We start from the raw sequence: 21,637 nt of genomic DNA on the forward strand, positions 1-21,637 counted from the left end.
CCAAAGCTTCTAGTCAGTAGGTTGTTATGCTTCAACTGTATATTGAGAAGGCATTTGATCATGTTAGCTGGTCATTTTTGCAGCAATTGATGTCTACAATGGGTTTTGGTCCCCGTATGATTTCTCTGGTTGAAACTATTAGTCAGGGTGTTGTGGCTCATATTGCTCTTAATGGAGGGATTACGGAGGAAATCGCCTTATCTCGGTATCTTTGGCAAGGCTATCCTCTCAGCCCTTTATTGTTTTTTTTTGGTTACTCACTCGATGCTCTCATTATTGGATAAGTTGGCAGCTCAAGGTGAGATAGTTGGCTTATCTCTTCCCTACGGTGACCAGCTTGTGGGTCAATCTTTGGTAGATGATTCTATTATGTTCCTCAAGGCTGATCACACTAATGTTAATTGGGCAATGGTGGCGTGGAATCTTTTTGCTTTGGCATCGAGTCTTTATGTTAATACTCAGAAATCTACCATTCTCTCCTGTACGGAGAATGATCTACACACCTTGGCTTGGAATGGAATCGTGATCCCAAGGGGTAATATAACTAGACACTTGGGATATCCTATTTGTGTGGAGGTAGCTCCCCGTGCCTTGTTGGATTGGATGGCCTCCTGAATTCATGACAGGTTCATGTACTGGAAATCTCAAAGTTGGCCTCCACATGTTAGACTAAAAGTAGCTCAATGCATTACAATCAATATGATTTCGTTCTTTCTGCCATTGCTTCCTTGGACTAAGAAGTCCCTTTTGGAATTGGTTCAGCCTATCAGATTCATGCTGTGAAAAAAGAAAGGCAATCGTTTGGGTCAGGTATGGATTTCGTGGCGGCATGTAACTACTCCGAAAAGGATGGGGGGTGCAGCTCTGTTGGATGTTAATTTGCATATGGCCGCTTTGGGGCTATCCCTTTTTCAAAGTCTATGTATTCAGAGTCATCCTTGGTCAAATATTGCTAATTCTTAATAGAGAAGACAGGCATCTCTCATGGTAGCACGGTTATTCACGCTTCCTGGTGGTATGTACTTAATTCCACGAGACCTATTAAGGTCTCCCAGTCTTTTATCCTTTCTCATTTAATTGCATCTCGGCAGCAGATGCTACGTTTTGCAATTTGGCACCCTCCTAATATTCGTAAAGAGAAAAATTCACTAGGAGAAGTACTGGATTCCTCAAGGTTGTTGGATTGGCTGCATAAAGATTTGCAGCGTGACAAGTTTAATCAGATGGCTCCATTGGGGTTGAAGATAGTCCTCGATGGTGTTATTCCTGGGCAGCCCCGTCTTTATTCTTTCAGGCGTATTCGTCAGTACTTTAGGGTGTCTCACAGATACAATGACATTTAGTCGTCCATACAGGATAGTCTTCAAATGTTCTCTCCTTTGCATGTGTTACAGCCACTGCACCCATGGTGTGACTGGGTGTTTGTGCTTCCTGATGATTTTCAGAAAATGTCTGCTAATCAAATATATCATCAGATAGTGGAGGCCAAGATATGGGTTATTGGGAAAGTTAATAGATTATGGCATCTTTGGGATAGCAAAAAGAAGTGGCAGGAAAGATTTATCCAGAAAGTCTAAGGTTCCGAACCAGGGTAAAGTGTTCATGTGGAGGCTATTTATCAGGGGTCTTCCAATGGGAGATGTAATTCGTGCCCGAAAGATCTCTGCAAGACGTCGTGTTTTCTACACTACATGTGATGAGACATTGCTTCATCTCTTTTTCTCTTGCCCTATTACTCGACAGATCTGGAATTTCATTTCCCGAGTGTGGTCCTCGGTGACCCAGCACCGCATTCCATCTCGTTTGTGGATTATGGGAAATATGTCCTCTATGTCTTCTTTGCATTCAGATTATTCCCACCTTTCCCATTTCCTTAGATGGACAGCCTTGTGGCATATATGGCATACTCGGAATGCCTTTATTTTTTATTCATCATCGAGCATCCATGGGCATATGGCTCGTATGCGTGGTTTAGTGCTATGGCAAATCTCTTCTATGATGTCAGTTGACCTGGTTCTTCCGGATATTGCTGCTCCCTAGTTGGCTATTGTTTGCTCTACTCCAGTTGTCCTATCGGTGTGATTTATAAATGCTACTCATGTAATAGGTTGTTCTGATAGCCTGATGCTTCATTACAGTTGCTTCCTTCCTGTTCCATTGGCCTAAAAGCCTGATATAAATATCTCCACAGACAGAGAGAGAGAGAGAGAGAGAGAGAGAGAGAGTTTATGAAGGTTATTTCTATGCTGACCTGATGGTCTGATGTAAATATTTACTACTTAATTCAATTATCTTCACGAAGAGAGAGAGAGAGAGAGAGAGAGAGAGAGAGGTTATTTCTATGCTGACCTGATGGTCTGATGTAAATATTTACTACTTAATTCAATTATCTTCACGGAGAGAGAGAGAGAGAGAGAGAGAGAGAGAAGGCTACCAAGAGAGAGAGAGAGAGAGAGAGAGAAGAGAGAGAGAGAGAGAGAGAGAGAGAGAAAGAGCGACGGTTGGAGAAGCGATGGCGGGAGCGGGACCGAAACCCTACCGTTGACCCGTCATCTCGGCCGTTGCCTGTCTGTGTGCTCATCCGTGCTCATCCGTGCCCGTCAATCGCCGTCGTCCGTGCTCGTCCTGCCTGTGCTCGTCAGTCGCCGTGCTCGTCCGCCTGTGCCCGTGCGTGTCAGTCGCCGTCGCCGCCATCCGTGCCCGTGAGAGAGAGAGAGCGACAGGATCTAACGCGCCTCTCCTGACCCGCAGACGTGCTCCTCTGCCTCACGCGCTGCCTGCGTTCTCCCCTCGAACCAGCGTGGGGTCTATTCGACCCTGCGGCTCGACTCCTGCCCTTGCCTGTCTGCGAACAGCTGGTCGCCCTACAGTGCGCACCGCAGAGAGAGAGAGAGAGAGAGAGAGAGAGAGAGAGCTCGCCCTCTGCCTGGACGTTCTGTCACCCCCTGCCTGCTGCCCGCCCTGATCTGCCCGTTTTGCCACCAAGGGCCAGCAACCAGTCACACCCAGGTTGCCACACAGAGCGTGCGACAGCGTGAGCCAGCAAAGGGAACGAGCCATTCTCTGCCTGCGGACGTGCCTTCTCTGCACAGCGGCCGTCTGTTTCTGCGCACGCGCTTCCCAAGCTTCTTCGTCAGTCTAGTGTCGGGTCCGTTTGGCCTCAGAAAGAGGGAGAGCAGCCTGCGCATTCCTGCCTCCCATGAGATCTTCGTTCGGCCTCTGACCGGTATACGCAGTGATACACCATGGCTGGCCTGGACCTGGATTTTATAGACCAAACGGTGGCAGCGCTTGGTCCGAACTCTGATACCGAGGAACCCGACGATATGGTTCCCTGCAATGAAGAGATGCCCACTGCTCCTGACTTTCAGCCTGCAGGCAAACGCACCAAGCACACTTCGGAGGAATCAATGGATCATCAGGATCGTTCCTATGCTCAGGTTGCTTCGGACTCTGCAGACTCTCAGGATGTTGACTGGGAGCATTTGCTAGAGTTTGCCAACACTCTACTTGGCGATTATGTTCAACATAATCAGGAAGTCTTTTCTGACTCTGCACCGGAAGATGTTTTGGAAGCCACTGTTGACCCCAAATCTGTCTTGCGCTCCTTTTCAGTATTCTATGATCACGCGGTGATACTCTTCTTCACTGATAGAATCCCCCAGCTTTCCCGTATTCGCCAGTGGCTGCACAGTCTGCTACAAGGGGAATGTGTTGAAGAGATTTTTGTGGGGCCCCGAGGTTTTTTTGAGGTGCTGTTAAAATCTGAGACGCACCGTGTTGCTCTTCTGTCTAAATTGCCTCTGTTTTTTTATCATCGTTTGGTCCATGTTGTACCATGGCGCCCAATGGCAGATTTTCAGCGCCTGCTGCAACGGGAGTGCCCTGTATGGGTTGAAGTGGAAAATTGTCCGGTTGTTTATTGGCCACTGTTGAAGGACGCCATGGCTGCTGTGGGCAGTGTTCTGGTCCCTCCAAGTTTAAGGGCAGTGAATCGTAATCGCTTGTGTATGTTATGGGACACTACCAGGAAAAGGCATGCGTGGTTACGTCTCAATTGCTCTAGCATGCATCCTTTACACTTTTGTTTGAAATGGGGCAATTTTACAGGACACTGCTTTTCCTGTGGAAAATTAGGGCATTTCATGGCCGAATGCCCAGAACAGCAACACGCTTCAGATGCTGGGCATGTTGCGCTACCCATGGAAGATATGGTATGTGATGTCCCGTCGCAGGATGCTATTCACCTACCTAAAGCTTTGGATAAAGGTAAACAACAGGTTTCGGGTTTAGATTCCCGTGGCACAGACTGGGTTGAAGTACGCGCAAAAAAATGTACCAGGGTGATTGCTGGCATGGAGAATTCTGTGCCTTTTGCGTCACAAGATTCCATGCGTACTTATATGCGCAGGAAAGAAATGTTGCCATCGGAGCACTCTCCTCCTGCGATGGCTTCCTCTACCCCCCGTCCTCAGCCCACTCGGAGAGTGTATTCGGATCGTCCAAAGGGTCCACCAGCTAAGCTGGCTTTTGATACCAGAGGCAACGTCATTACCCCGTGGGATCGTCGTTATCCCCGCTCCATTCCCAAGCCAGCAGATATGCCGTCTACCTCCAAATCTGGTCCGCAGAACTCTTTTGCCGTGTTGGCTGATTTTTTGGATGAGGGAGTCCTGGACATTCTCGCAGAAGAGGTCAAATCGAGGCAAGCTTTGCCTCGTACCTGATTTTCTTTTACAAAAAATCCATGAAAATAGCCACGTGGAATGTGCAAGGAATCTGTTCCCGCCATAAGCAACATGCCATGTGGACTGTGTTGCATGAGAATCAGTGGGATGTCTTATGTGTTGTTGAACACAAGAGTCACGGTGAAGCTGGAAAAGTTGTGGATTGCCATGGCTTTCGTCTGTTCTATGCAAGGACACAGGCCATGCGTTATTCTGGTGTGCTCATGATTGTACACGAAAAATATCAACCTCTTCTTATTAAAAATGATGTGCATGGCCGCTTTGTGGTGATTGAAATTTTATTCGATGGAGAAATCTTATGGTTACTTGGTCTCTATGCTCCGAATGATCCTTTATCGCGGCGGGAGCTTTGGCATACTTTGCAGACTTCTTTGTCACTTGGCAGACGGGGCCTCTTCATGGGGGATTTCAATATATGTGTTGATTCTTCGCAGTCCACATCGGAGCATTCAATAATGGACGCGCCGGAAAGCCGTAGGTGGCATGAGTTGGCTCTTGTTGTTCTTAAGCAAGATCTCTGGTCCTGGATGCACCACCCTTCTACAGGGTTTACTTTCCATTCTGCCCAGTATGCAACAACATGGTCGCGGCTGGACCGTATATACATCATGCAGAATGATGATTTCCTCCCTGAGATGCTTGAAATGAAAGTGTTGCAGCAATATGCATTGTCGGACCATTTTCCTCTGCAGCTTGAGATGCTAGCACAACCCATTGCACCTTTTAAGCGATTTCTGGAGAGGCTCCCTTTGTGTTTTAACTCGTCTTATTTGAAGCATGAAATCTTTCAGGGTTATATGCAGCAATTGATTGATAGATTCTTACTGGACTTCTCTCTGGGCACTGCTTCATTTGACCGATTGCTCTCTAATGTGCAGCGGGTTGCTCGGCAGTATGGAATCCATCATGCCTCTCTTTGTCGACAGCGTCGGCAAGCAGCAGAGGACTTGCTGGCTTTGGTCCGTTCTCTGCTGGTGGACACTCCAGATGATGCATTTCTACTAGCACTGGCAATGCGTGTGGCTCATCTTATTCAAGAGTTTCAGTTGAAATCGTATCAACAGGCCAAATTGCAGCATCTGACGGAGACTTTGCAAGATAATGCGTGTCAGACTCATAAGTTCTTTCGAGCCCTCCATGCCTCTCCTGCTAGAGAGAATATGACTAGACTCCTGGATGCAGAAGGGCACCTGGTCCTTGATCTGCAGACTATTGTGCATATGTGTAGGAATTATTTCATCGACCTTCTTGGTTCCACTTCTCCACCTTCAGCCCAAACTACTCAGGCCCATTCAGTTTTTTATGACCTGGTCCGTAATCAGATTCCGCAGGACATGCAAGCCACTATGGAGTCAGATATTCGTGAGGCGGAGGTTATGGATGTTTTGTTACACTTACCCAAGGATAAAAGTCCTGGCTGGGATGGTCTCACCAATGAGTTCTTTGAGGTTTTTGCTACCCAATTGGCGAAACCATTGACGGCTTTGTTTCAGCAGGTGTGGGAAACGGGGATTATGCCTTCCTCATGGAAAGAAGGACTTATTAAATTGCTTCCAAAGGTTCCTTCGCCGTCTATGTTGAAACATTGGCACCCAATTTCTTTAATGGGTTCTATGTACAAAATCTTTTCCAAAGTAATGGCGAATCGGCTCCACAAGCATCTCCCTGCCATTGTGCATCCTCTTCAATATGGTTTCATTAAGGGCCGAAACATTCTGCACAATGTATTAAATGCGCAACTGGCGATTGATTATGCAAGGCATTCTAATCAGGAGGTCGTACTGATTCAATTAGACCTAGAAAAGGCTTTCGACTATATAGAGTGGTCTTTTGTTGCAGAGCTTATGTCTGCTATGGGCTTTGGTGATCGGATGTCTCGACTGATCTACATCATCAGTGCAGCGGCGTCTTCGCGAGTCATGATGAATGGAGGCGTTATCGAGCCATTTGCCCTTGCCCGCTCTGTTAGACAGGGATGCCCATTGAGCCCTCTTTTCTTTGCCCTTGCGACTCATCCAGTTCTTTCGATGTTATCTCATATGGCAGCTTCCACTCAGTTGGCTGGATTGTCGCTTCCTTCTGGACAACATTTCATTAGTCAATCCTTGGCTGATGACAGTTTTATGATTCTGCGGGCGGATAAGGATAACATTCGCAAAGCATTGGATGTTTGGGCTCTCTTTGGTCAGGCTTCCGGCCTTCGCATCAATGCGTTGAAATCAGCCATTCTCAGCTGCACGGAGTCGGATTTGCAGTCATTGAACTGGCAGGGTATCGTTGTGCCTTGTGGCTCCATTGTCAGGCATCTTGGCTACCCCTTGGGCGTTGATGTGCTTCTACAGTGGACTTCTCAGAAACTGGCGGCTAAGTTCCTGTATTGGAAGTCTCAGGCTTGGCCATTCCATGTTCGCCTCAAAGTAGCCCAGACAATTATGTTGCCGATGCTCACATATTTCTTGCCCTTGCTGCCTTGGACTACTACTACTCTGAATGCTCTGACTCAGTTTATTCGTTTTATGTTATGGAAGAAAGATTCCTTGCATACAGGCATTTCCTGGATTTCTTGGTCACATGCGTGCACCCCCAAACGCATGGGTGGCGGAGCTATTTTGGATGCCCAAACTCACATGCTGGCCCTCCGTTGGTCTCTTTTCCGCGGCATGTGCTCAGATCATCATCCGTGGGTCGTTATAGCCCATTATTTCCTTGAGGAGCATGGGCTTCGGCATGGCAATACCCAAATCCAGAGTTCGTGGTGGCATGTTCTTAATGCCGATTCCCGATTCTCTTGTTCCTCTTCATCACTGCTTGCCCATTTGGTATGTTCCTGGAAACTGGTCCTCCGGAAGGCTCAGTGGCATCCGGCGGAGGATCGCTTAGATGCTAATTCTTTTCAACTGGAATTGCTGGCAGTCTCGCGGTTACTTTCATGGGAAGGTAAACAAGAGCTTCGACCACAATTCAACCGTATGGCACGTTTGGGCTTAACTTCAGTCGCGGATGCCACCCTTGCCAGTCGCAATGTGTTAATATCATTTCGTACAGCCAGGAGGATCTTTAGGATCCCGCGTGGATACAGTCATTTATGGGAACAACTTTTGATGGTGCTCCAGAGCGGACAATCCTTTCCTGCCCTTGCTTCGGATCGTCCTTGGCAGGATTGGGACTTTGAAGGCCGGCTGAGTTTAGGCAAAGCTTCCGCTAACCAGGCCTGTCATCTTCTGATTAAAGATCATCACTGGCTGGGCACTAAAGCTAATGCTCTATGGGGATTGCGTAAATCCCGGTCCTGGTGGAGGGCAACTGTGATGGAAGTGTGGCTGAACAAGACACCCTTCAAATATAAGGTCTTTCTTTGGAGGGTGATGATTGGGGGTCTTCCGCTTGCTTTGGCTCTTTCCAAGCGACAAATATCCAATGGCAACTATTTCTTTTGCACCACCAGTGTCGAATCTGCCCGTCACCGATTTATTTCTTGCCCTATCGCTAAGAAAATATGGTCGTTCTTGTCAGCCGTTTGGAGAGCGGTGGTTGGTTTCTCGCTAAGGCCCTTTGATTGGGTCTTTGTGCAGCCCAAATACCCAACACCGGCACAGCCACATATGAAGCTCGTGTTTCACTTTCTTCGATATTGGGGCTGTTGGCATAACTGGACCATTTGGAGTGCTTTTCTTTTTTATTCCGCCTGTAATGTTCAGCGGCATATTGCTAGGCTTAAGGGTCTCTTGTATTGGCAGATAGATCTTCTTCAGCATTCTGACTTACTTTCCCGGGAGGACTTGCGTCCCTGGCATATGGCAATTTCCTCTACATCTTTGCCATGACCTTGTAACTCTTAGAACTAGAACCGTTTCACATGATGGCTTAGTGCCATCATGTATCTTGTAATCAAGTAAACTTGTACTTTTTTCGTAATTAATACAATTACCTTTTACGGAAAGAAAAAAAAAAAAAAAAAGGCTACCATTGCTACTACAGTATGCAATAGTTAGCAAGCCATTTCCAGCCAGCAAGAGACCCTCTAGGAGCTGATGACATGCGTAGAAGAAACTACAGCAGCAGGTGACAATAGTTTGAGGGTTGTTTCAACTAAGCAACTTCATTATCGGGGTGTTTCATGAGTGGAGACAGATTTCGTGGCTGTCTAGACAAGGGTTACTAGCAGTTGATTTCTTCCATTCTGATGGAAATTTGTTTCCTCTCTCTTGGCATTCTCTCTCATACTCCAGCCTATTCTCATTCTCCCTTAACAATTTCCAGCAAAATCAGCCATTGGAGGTGGAGATTTTGACTAATCTCTATTGTAAATCCTATTTTACAGTAGAAATTAGGATTTCACAACCACCTCAAGATATGTGCTTAGAAATTGAAGGCCTAAAGACTTGAATTTCAATCACCGCAATTGGGGCTATTTCAAGAGATTTAAGTGGCCATTCAGCCAACAAACATTTGGGGCCGAATTTGTCACATAAGGAGCACAATTAAAGTTCGACAAACCAAGGGGAAATTTGGTCCTGGTCATTTATGAAAGCAAGAGGCATTTTCTTAGTAGGCTTTTTCTTTCAAAGAAAAGAAAAGTTATTGACAACACCTTGAAGAACATCCCCTTGAGGTAAAATAAAAAATACAAAGAACCTTATAGAGTAGCTAAGTATATTACAAATACAATGCTTTCTAAGTATACATAATGTCTCATGAATGCTCCAATAACTGTGGTACATAATGCCATACAATGGATGACTCAAGGTAGATGAAGGTGCTCAAGTCATGTGTACCAAGAAAAACATCTCTCCTCCTCACACATGCTGAGTCATTATGCGATCTCTCCCATTGCCTATGAAGGGTGGAATAAACTCTGCTAGGATGGATCAACTATGGAGTTCTTTGGGTTTGACCTGCAGGATGTCTCATTGCTGATGCTCGGTGCTTGAAATTGGCTGAATGCTTGGAAGTTGTATAAGTTTAAGGTTATCCTATCCACAATGTGCAAGATTGCTTAGTCGACTCTTGAAAAACAAATTACCTCTCAAGTCAGGTGTTTCTTTATTGAGAAGCGTGTTTCTTTATTGAGAAGCATAGTGGATGTTTTTTAAGTGGGTCATATTTTGGCAAAAATGATGATTTTTACTCCTTTTTTACCCATGTTTTTGAGGCAGTGCCTCATCTGTTTGGTTTTTCCTTGTTGATTCTGGGCTAGTCGTCTGCTTATTTCTAAGTGAGAAGTTGAGTCAAATGCTTATTTGGGAGTCAAATTTTAAGGGAAGATTTCAACTCATTTGCTGAGCTTCACCACAGTTAGAACACTTCTAGCATGGAAGAGGTTTTCGGTTCTCTAGTCAATTTGAACTTATCAAACTGTAGAGTTTTCTGACTCAATTTTGTTCCCCCTTCTGAATGTCTTTCCACATCCTCTATAGCAGTCTTTCAAGGAAACTTTCAATTCAACAACCTTGATCAGCAGCGTTTTCACCACTATTTTTGACTTCCTGTTTAATTGTACTCAATTGGATTTAATCACATCAGTATACTGACCTAACACAGAATACAGTTTCACCCAAATAAAAGGTGCATGTGTCTAATATAATAGAACAAGTAGTTTTCTTTTGCATGTGCATGTTTTTCCTTCCTTCCTTCTGTTTAAGTGGGAGGTGGAGGGAGGGGTGTGTCAAATCGGTTGGCATGCTCCCATGTTTTCTCTTGGTAAAACTGTGCGCTTGTAGTTATTTTCATATTTTATTATTCATTATTTTGTAAATTGAAATACCTCTTAGCATGTTATTTCTCGTGCATTTTATCTGAATTGAATAACTAATTGTTCATTTTGTCAGTGAATGTACTCATTACATATCGCACCTTTCCAGATTGCAGTTAAAGTTACACTGCTAAATTTCATGATCACACCTGAAGGGCTTGAAGACCAAATCCTTGGTATGGCTGTGAAAAATGAACGCCCAGATCTGGAGGAAGAAAAAACACAGTTGGTCCTACAGAGTGCTGAAAACCAGAGGCAGCTCAGTGATATTGAGGATCGCATTATAAAGGTAAAAATTTCCAAGTGCCAGCCTCAAGTTATTGCTGGATTTCAAAAGCTTAATATAGTTTCAACCAGAAATCAAAGTTTGCTGTGAGAACCTTGATCAGGACGTATCACCTCACAAGGCAAAATTGAACTGATCTCTAACCTAAAAAGATAACTCTAGATACAAACATAATAGTCAAAAGCGTTTGTTTTTGAAAGGAGGGGAGAACTCTATTTGTAAACATCTTGGAAAACCTTACCCTCTAGGTATCCATTCATTCACTCCAATAGAGGTTGGAAAGATTATAGGGTGACTTTGAGAGCATGAGAAAAAAGAGAGATGCTTTTCTTCATACTTGAAATTCTGGCACCTGCTTCCATTGGCAGTCACATGTGGTTTGGCATACCACCTGATTATCTATACACTCAGCTTACATATTAGACTTTTTCTTGTATCTTTTATGTATCAGTGATGTCCTATACACAGCTCCTTTTGGATTTTTACCTTGGGAATAGAGCAGCCTGAGATTTTGAATTTTACTTGGTTGAAAGCTATTGTTCTAAGTTGCGTTAATATGCCCATATTAATCAAGAAGATGTTTTATACGTTCAATGGAGCCATATAAACTGTCTAATACCTTAAGTACTGTATAACCATTAATCTTTCACACAAAAAGAAAATATTGCTTCATACAAAAGAAATAACATTCGTACGAAATATTTTAATCTGTCTTTCACACAAAAGGATAATATTTTTTAATAATTAAATTAGTATTATGTTTGACATAAAAGCGAGTTATTTGATGGACCTGGTTATTGCAATTTAAAAATAAACTCCTATGAAGGCTCTAGGTTAATATACTTATATATAGGTTGCCTTGCAAATCTATGGCATGACTACATCTTGTAGTCCAAACGAACCAACCAATGATAGTAGCACTTAGCTCCCATTTGTGACAATGTTTTGGAATCCACTTTGTCTATGGAATATCCTGCATGGGAATCATGCTCAACTGCTGAACAGAATCAACAAAGGATTGGTCCCTAAGATACCCTCATATCCACATGTTGGGCCTCTATCCCATGATCAAAGCTATTGTTTCATGAGTCACTATCATACTCTCATCTATACCATGGAGACCATCTTGAAGGCTTTCCTCCCCACATCCTGTGATGTGGAGCAATCTTGGAAGCAGTATCTTTCTGTCTACCTTTTGCTCTCCACATCTAACTCAAGAGGATGGGAACCTGCCAAAACTAAGCCATGTGTGAACTAATTGGAGGAAGAGTGAGATCTTCCTGAGTATGATGGTTTCGTCCAATCTCCTCCAAAAGTTACCCAAGAATGGGAAAGAATTGCCTTGTCTATACCAGTGCTGGGTAACCACTTTGATCATGTTTATCTACGCAACCACATATGGAAATCTTGTTTCATTTTCTTAGGTTCTGGTGCTGCTGGCACAACGAGGTCATGTGGAATGCCTTTACCTTCGATTCAGACTCCAAGGTTTAAAGTCATATTGCTAAGCTCAAAGGTCTTCTCCATTGGCAGTTGGATATTCAGTAAGCTGGCCTTCTCCCTAGGGGGAGATTTTGGTTGCTTGGCATACCCCAGTTTCTTCTGCTTCTCTGCTGTGACTCTAGTATTTCTCAATATAATTACTCATTTTGTGTGTGTGTGTGTGTGTGTGTGTGTGTGTGTGTGTGTGTGTGTGAGAGAGAGAGAGAGAGATTTTTGCTTGTCTTTTAGTCCATTTGGTTGGCTAGACGGCCCTTTGTAAATATTTATTATCATAGTTTTCTACTTGTTTTTTAGTCCATTTGGTTGGCTAGAAGGCCCTTTTGTAATATTTATTATCATTAATATTCATGGGAAAAAAATGTGAGAGATGAGAATGGTTTTCTCGGGATCATAATATGTACACCAACATCACCAAAAAAAAAAGGGGGGGAGACCATAACTACTACAACTGGCATCATCATCTCTCATCAGAGAAGAAAACAAAATTATGTCTAGTTCTGCATATGATAAATTGATATGGAAAACTGAGAAACTGACAAGAGTATAGAATATCTCCCTCTCAATGTATGGAATCCACCAAGACTTTGCAAGCTACCCCCGCCTGGCTCGACATGGTGATCTTTGTCTGTAGCGAGCAATCATGACACAAGTGTGTCACATATGAGCATGCCTACATTGCCGAGCAAGAACTCTAGGGCGTCATGCTCTGCATAACGTTGTAGCTCTGTATACTGTGATGCCATCTAATGATGTTCTTCTTGGTAGTCAATAGGAGATGTAGTGTCTAAGGTGGCAGTGGCCGGGGGTCAGCTATACTGGAAAAGTCTGTAACTGCTCTCTGGAGGGGTGGATGTGACTAGGGTTTCCTCTGATCTTGTAACAATGCTGCTCTACGTTGTTGGAGCTCCAATAAGAAAAGGCCTAGACATCTTTGGTCCTCATAGTCCATCACCCATCTCAACGGTACCTACTAGGCACATTTTGGCTACTTCTAGAGTTGTTTCTTGGGATACTAAACAAGAAGATTGCCCCTAGTTGAGTGAGATAGCCAAACTTGACCTAGTCTCTATTGCTAATGTGCTAGAGCCCTCAAGCCCTACTTTGCAATCATTCCATTCAGTGCAAAGAAATTTTTTATGTGCCAACATTGCTGGCAAGATGGAAAATTAACAATCGATTAATCTTAGAGTGAGCACTTGAAATCAAATATATCATTTGCTTACCAAGGATCATGCATTTTTAATGGATCAGGGCCATTCTTTATGGGATCTCCACAAGGGTAGAGCTTAATGGAAATCTATAGTGATGGTGGCATGACTCAATACAACCTCTTTGAAGACAGAGAAAGAAAAGAAAGAAGAAAGAAAGATCTATTAACATCTCTAGAGGGCCAGAATGGCCTATGAGACCATAACTAATACAACTGGCATCATCATCTCTCATCAGAGAAGAAAACAAAATTATGTCTAGTTATGCATATGATAAACTGAAATGAAAAATGAAGAATATGGAAACAGAGAATATGAAAAACTGAGAAACTGAAAAGAGTATAGAATATCTCCCTCTTAGTGTACAAAATCCACCAAGACTTTGCAAGCTACCCCCGCCTAACTCGACATGGTTATCTTCGTTTGTAACAAGCAATCATGATGCGAATGTGTCACATATGAGCATGCCTGCGTTGCTGAGCAAGAACCCTAGGTCATCGTGCTCTGCATAACGTTGTAGCTATCTACTGTGATGCCACCTAATGATGCCCCTCAATGGCGGCTATCAATACGAGATGTAGTGTCTAAGGTGGCAGTGGCCGAGGGGTCAGTTATACTAAAAAAGTGTATAATTGCTCTCTGGAGGGGTGGATGTGACTAGGGTTGCCTCCGATCCCGTAACAATGTTGCTCTGCACTGTTGGAGCTCCAATAAGAAAAGGCCTAGACATCTTTGGTCCTCATAGTCCATCACCCGTCTGTCTCAATGGTCCAAATCCCTCCTTAAAGAGGCAATGGTAGCGGCCTCGGATATCATAGTATACAATGCATCTACAAATGTAGTGTTCCTCCGTCTCGGCCTCCCATCCACAAAGCTGGCACATCCTCTCATTTATTGCAACACGGCTCCATCGACTTGTCTCAATTATCAGTTGATGTGATGAGGTGTGGATCTGTCCAGTAGCAACTCGAAGCCCGTGAGAAAGTTAAGCATCCATATATCTTGGCCTCACTTGAAACCATCATCGGAAAGCTGCAAGAAGTAACGGTGGTATTGTGCCATCTTTGTGCCTAATGGGAAAGGGGGCTTGGACCAAGTCCTCTCTGTCTCCACTTTAGTGATGTCTACTCTAATCACTCTATTCAACTCTAAATGGTTGAGACTCAAAGTGGAACAATCAAGACTATAATCGAATGGTGTCAATCTGTCCATTTTCATGCCATGCAAGTTCAGCCATGTGTTCATGTGCGCATACCAACACTGTCTATCTCCCTTTGTTGCAAGCTATCTTGAAGAATCTAGAGCTAGCCTAGGGTATCGGTCTTTAGGGAGCTACCATATCCTCTGGAGGAAGGTGATTGCCTCGAATAGTGCCTCAACTACCATGGGTGTTGCACTCAATTCTGCTTGGATGATCTCTTGTGGTACTGAGGCTTTCGCCCTTATCATATGTGCTATCATCATGACCAGCGGTCTCTCCATATGTTCCCAGCCATCATAATGTTGTGCTTCAAGTCCGTTACAATCCATGAGAGGTGCCCGTCTAGTATGATAAAGGCTTGGGCCCCAAATGGCTACTCCATAGAGTAGAGTGGGCATAACTAAAGTGCCAAAGAGCCACAATTTGGTACAGGGCTCCTGAAATTGTATGTGTGCACACTATCGCTCTAGAATGCCCAAAGCTACATATGCCCGTGCAAGCCTAGCCTGTCAAGTCTCCTTCCATGAAAATTGTGGCCCTTTGAAAGTGACCCCAAGGTATACATATTGTCTAACCATTTCCACAGACTAGCCGTCATACATAAAGTGATGTTCTAAGCGTGTCACCCAAGCTACCGAGGTGTTAAAGACCATAATTTTAGTCTTTTCAAGATTAACCTTGAGGCCTTTCTCTTCACAAAACACATGCAATGCATCCAGATGTCGCTATAGCCCCTCGGATGAATTGGAGATGAGCACAATATCGTATGCATATAACAAAATTGGTATCAATACCCCAACCAAGCTGGCTCCTAGACCACCACATCTTTATATGAAATCTGAAATCTCATCAATGTACAATCCAAACAACAAAGGAGAGACCAGACAGCCTTGCTTTACACCAACCATGCTGTTGAGAATTTAGGCAATCATACCCAGTGTAGTCTCTTTGTATGGAGCAGTTGGGCCAAGGGAAATGCAAGCAATCTAGGAGAAGGGACTGAATCCCATAAGCACAGTGGTAAAAAGTGCTACCTACCCAAAAGACTATAAAGCATTGTAGTTGCCTATCAATTGAATGCAATGTCATTGTACTTTTTGTCCTTTCAATCAGTGTCATTGTTTACACACACAAGATTGTGTTTACGAGTCCAAGCTTCTATCTTGGAACCTAATTCACTTGTGTGACAATCATCATCTCTAAGTCAATGTTATCATTAGTCTTCTTTTTCTCTTCCATCTGTCATAGCCATGCTCTAGTTCCATGCATTTCAACATGGTATCAGAGCCATGGTGAGCATGGCTAAGCTCATCAAACTCCTCCTTCAGCTCCTCTTCATGTGTGGTGAGCTCATTGTCAGCCCATGAGTTCATTTCTCACTCCAACTCCACTCTTTCCTTCATGGCAACCATAGCCAGCCTGCACGTACCCTACTTGGAGCTCTCATATCTCTTCATACAAGCCAAATCTCACTGAACATCCATCTACAAACCTCTTGCTCTACTTAGGGGGCAACTTCCTATCACCTTACACCTCAACATTGAGCACTGTGGAGCTCAGCATTGCAGAAATTGGAGCTCACTAGCTGATATGCACCTGTTTCCATTCGTACAGCTGTTGTGTTGCGTGCAAGTCGCGATCTTGATGATTAACATAGGACAACTAAAGACCCATACCTAAGCTCACTCCCACTCAGAGGGTTCCCCATATGATGACCTCTATGAGCTGAAATCAGTAAAAAACAAGGTCCCTGTCTAAAACCCTAAAAGGGCAGCCATAGCCATTTCACTTGAAGCTCAAAATCCCATCATTTTCTCACTCCTCCAAGCCTATTGGAGTTCCTATCACTCTGATCTGAGTTCCTACTTAGTTCCCAGCAAACATTTGGGCATCAAACCAGCAAGGAGAGGAAGATTTGTGAAGATTTGAAGGACTGAAGTAACAACAATCAAGTTCAACTAGTATCTCTTGATACTACCACTGCTATTGCTTGTGTCTCTTGACACATCCAAAGTTAGCTCATTTTTGAGAATTTTGGTGCTGATTTTCTGTTGTTCTAGTCACTCTAGCACATGGGCAAAGACTCTCTAACATGCCGCTTCAAAGGAGTCAAGTTTCATACCTGGCAAACAAACATAAAGCTTATCCTGATGAAGAAGGGTCTATGGGCCATCACTAGTGGACAAGAGAAGAAGCCCCGGGGTGCAACTCTTGCAGTTTCCTGGCATAAAAATTACGAGCGACAAGGCTCAAGCCATCATAAAGCTTGAGCTGGATGACAGCTATATCCACCATGTGGATACTTGTGACACGTCCCATGACACTTGGAAAAGATTAAATACCCTGTTTGGTGCACAATCAAAGTCTTCAAAGTATGGTTTATTAATTGAATTTTTCAAACTGGACGTGCACCTAACACATCTAAATTACATGGAAGTCTCTTAACCTCGCTTGCAGGGATCAACATTAAAATGGATGAAGATGTATGCATTGGTGTTTTGTTAAAAAGTTTGCCTCCAAATTATGATATTATCTCCACTACTTTAATCAACATGCCAAATCCTAAACTTGTTGGCATTTAAGCCTCCCTGTTAGAAGAAGAAAAGAAGATCAAAAATAAAGAAGAGCCAAGTACCTCTAAGGATGAACAAGTGTTGTATATCAATAACAAGTGCAAAGACAAAAAGAACCAGCTAGTTTCTGACTTATGCAAAAAGACCTGTCGTGCGAGAAAAAGGCATCAAAAGGCCTATCTTGCAGCTGTGAAAGAAGAAGACGACCATGGACATGAAGAAGCAGAAGAAGAAAAAGACCATCAAGAGCAGAAGGAAAAGCCTCGCCTATTCACACTACTCTGATAGACTTTTTGGAAGCCTTGAATAACCTTACTCTAATGCTCCTTTCATAAGCTTGTGAGGGGTGGCGAGAGTATAAACAAGGTGCGCGGGAAGGGGCACAGACGACAGGCGAACAGGAGGCATCAGGTGGTACTGCTAGCGGGCACTGGCGGGGCGTGCAGCAACCGGCGGCCGACATGGCGGCTATAGGCTGACATGGCAGCTGAAGACTAGCGAGCTAGCGCAGGAGATTGCAACTGACGGGACATCTGGCTAGAGCAGGACGACCTACACGTGCTGGTGGTTGCTGTCTAACCTGGATTTGAACTGAGCCACAAGCTCCCAGAGGCTGAGTGGAGGTAAGAAGAACCTAAGTTGAGCTGAGCAAAGCCAATGTTGCTTTGATACCAAATGTGAAAAGAAGGCAGGATCGAAGCTCAGCACAGAAAACAGTGGACAGTGTGAGAGTGAAGCATGACACCCAATGCAATAGATTGAAAGAGTGTAAAATGCAAGTACAAGGTACAACCCTTAAACCTTAGGATTGTAGGGGGTGTTCACACCCGACCACGGTAAGTGCCCGTAAGTGTGTGTCATAAGCACATACGAAATAATATCATAAGTCTAGGGGAAAAAACCTCTCGTACTGAGAGTAAAAAGTGTCCCAATGTCCTACTAATCACCGACACTCCTATGTGAGCATAGACATAAGTGAGGCATGAGTGAAATACCCACCAACATGAATCAAGCCATTTTCATCCATCAATTGACCATAACCTAGATTGCGTTATAACCTCGATTTATACGGAGCAAACCTACTACAAAACCCTTAGAAATGCTACTTCATTTTCTATTAGGTATTTGTATTGGATGCAACATCCCCGCTTGTCTGTGCCATTCAACTTTGTTAAATTGACGCTGCAAGCACCCATGCACATAACACTTAACTATAGTCTCAATATACAACCAATAAAAATAACAAGTGACCAAGGCCAAAGTCCGGTGTATGCCAGGGTGTCAAGCATTCAGTGCATCATGACACTCGTATAAATTTTCTTGGTAATATCTTGATCATTAGATACAACTTTACCTAGTTTAAAAAGTAATTTATTCCAAATCGATTACTTTTCCAAGCTTCGGAACCACCTAAGCTTCCTAGGCTACTAGGTCCCTCTTGAACTAGTTCTCTAATCTTACCAAAGTAAAGATCATTTTGGCAATGCCCTTTGAGAGAAAGAAATCAGTCAAAATTTTGGAAAAAGGACAAGACATTGACTTCAGAAATTCGACTGAGAATCAACAACCATATTCGTTGCACCCTTCCTGTGGCGAATTTTGAAGTCAAACCCTTGTAGAAGCTCCGCTCAACTCACGTTGTAGCCACGGAGATCGAGTTGATCACATAGGTATTTCCATGAGTGATAGTTCATCCAAATAATAAATCCGGTATTGTACAAATAATGACACCATACTTAAAGCGCATAGATGACCACTAACAATTCTTTCTCTTGGATAGTATAACGTGTTTGGGCATCAGCTAGTTTACGGCTCTCAAATGCAATAGGTTGGCCATCCTTATAAAGGAGAGCACATAAAACATAATCTCTCACATCCATATAAACCTCAAAAGGTTTATTTGGATCAATAATCTGTAACATCAATGTAGTGGTAACAAGCCATTTCAATGTTTAAAAACATTGATCGAGCTCACTAGTCCAAACTAACATGCTTCTTCTTGCTTCAGATATCCTTAAGCAAATGTATCAAGGATTCAGCAATGTGAGCATGGTTCTTAATGAATTTTCAAAAACAAATCGTAAAACCTAAAAAGGATTTTACTTGCCTTATGGTCTCAAAAATAGGCCAATCTAGCACTACTCGTAGTTGTTCAGGATTAATCCAAATGCCAGTAATCGAGATTACATACCCAAGGTATAACAGCTCTATGCAAAAGAATTTGCACTTGGATAGTTTGGTAAACAATTACTCTCGTTGTAAAAGACGTAAGACGATATGCAAGTGTTTGGCATGCTCCTCCAATGACTTACTATTAACAAGAATGTCGTCCAAAAAAACAACTATGCACTTTTCAAGATATAGATGAAACAAATCATTCATCATATGTTGGAAAGTTGCAGTGCAGTGGTAACAAGCCATTTCAATATTTGAAAGCATTGATCGAGCTCACTAGTCTAAATGACGGGCAAACTAATATACTTCTTCTTGCTTCAAATACCCTTAAGCAAATGTGTCAAGGATTCAGCAATACGAGCATAGTCCTTAATGAGTCTCCAAACAAAAAACCGTAAAACCTAAAAAGGATTTTTCTTGCCTTATGGTCCCCGAAATAGGCCAATCAAGCACTACTTGTATCTGTTCAGGATCAATCCAAATACCATCAATTAAGATGATAGGACCAAGGTATAACAGCTCCATGTGAAAGAATTGGCACTTCGATAGTTTGATAAACAATTGCTCTTGTCTTAAGAGATGTAAGATGATACACAAGTGTTTGGCATGCTCCTTCAATGACTCACTATAAACAAGGATATCATCCCTAAGAAAACGACTATCCACTTTTCAAGATACTGACGAGACAAAGCATTCATTATATGTTGAAAAGTTGCAAGAGCATTGGTCAATCCAAAATGTAAGACCAAAAATAGGTAATATCCATACTGCATTCGAAACGCAATTTTCAAGACATTCTCTGAAACTATCCATATCTGATGGTATTTGGACCTTTGATCAATTTTGGCAAAATAGCGCACACCATAAAGTCGATTGATAATATCATCCATCCTAGACAATGGATATTTATCCTAGGCAACGGATATTTTTTCTTGATGGTCACCTTATTGAGCCCCTTGTAATCGACACAGAAGTGCTTTGTGCAATCCTTCCTTTTGGCAAGAAGGACGCGTGCGCCCCATGGGGATTTACTCGGCTCAATATAACCCTTAGTCAAATAGTTTTAAAGACCTAGCTCTCTCATTTTGCTCCTTCAAGCTAAACCTAATTGTAGAGAGATGGAATGGCTACAAGAAAAGATTTCAATCCTATGGTCTAAGGCTTTGCAAGATGGCAGAAGTCCATCGAGTAGCTCGAACGGAAAAACATCAATATACTCATATAATTCCAAATCCAAATGTTCACTTACATTTTAATTAGATTGATAATCAGACGATTGAAACTTTTCAACAAAACAAATGTAAGTAGTAATAGTTAGATGAGAAAAACATTGAATAAACTTCATTGTTGGAATCATATATACATTATTTTTTGTGATTGTGGATGGTAAACAACCCTTGATTACATGAAAATGGCCATCAAGTTCAAAAGAATATATATGTTTTTAATAATCAACATATAAGGAGTATTTTTCAAAGGACCATGACATGTCAAGAATGGCATCCACATGGTCAAGGCTCATAAGTCGGAAATTCATAATCTAATAGTATTATTGGATCGAAAGATCCAAGTGTCTAACACCATCCAATCCTAATGTCCACCGTAAGGCCCTGTACATATCGGACATAATAAACTCAGTCAATGAGTACCATATGGAGTCTATGGTCTCTATATCAAGAAAGAAGAAATCAAATTATGAATAGAATCATTATCAAATAAAACTGAACTTCTTGGTCATTTATACACCTAGTGATCTTTAAACGATCATGCAGGCCAAAAACAATTTTATTAATGGAACTATGATTGTTATTGCTAGCATTTACAAAACATTCTTCAAATAAAATTTCAAAAAAAATACCTAGAGCCTCAAGAATATTTATCGAAGTCTTAGAAGTAGAGTTCACCTTTTTGGTACTAGGGACACTCGTGATCACCACAAAAATGACTTGTCTAATGGTAGGCGAAACAACAATCCTTCAAGCGATCCTCGTTGCAAGTGATCTTACACTTACCATCCTTTTTCTTATACAACTCTGAAGTTGGCTCACAAGTTGTTGTTGGGGTAGAGGGCTTTTTTAACTTAAAGATTGAGGTAACTAAATGGGAATCCCCAATCAATTGGTTGCCCCTACTTTCAATCAAAGTGTTATCAAATTTATTTGCATACATATAGGCGTCCTCAAGCAAATGA

At 42.9% G+C, this 21,637-nt stretch overlaps 1 protein-coding gene across 7 annotated transcripts in view; it reads left to right on the top strand.

Moving 5' to 3' along the window:
* The window catches only part of LOC148041884 (uncharacterized), a 269,651-nt gene that overhangs the window by 236,773 nt on the left and 11,241 nt on the right, over positions 1-21,637 (top strand). For all 7 annotated transcript variants that reach the window (XM_087683761.1, XM_087683772.1, XM_087683781.1 and 4 more), the window contains one exon: positions 10,610-10,789. In XM_087683761.1, the coding sequence (XP_087539887.1) occupies positions 10,610-10,789 (180 nt within the window). The remainder of the gene's footprint in view (positions 1-10,609; positions 10,790-21,637) is intronic.

This window comes from Lygodium microphyllum, chromosome 1, assembly GCF_053477565.2.
Source record: "Lygodium microphyllum isolate KBCC chromosome 1, Lygodium_microphyllum_v1.1.10, whole genome shotgun sequence".
NCBI classification, from domain to species: Eukaryota; Viridiplantae; Streptophyta; class Polypodiopsida; order Schizaeales; family Lygodiaceae; genus Lygodium; species Lygodium microphyllum.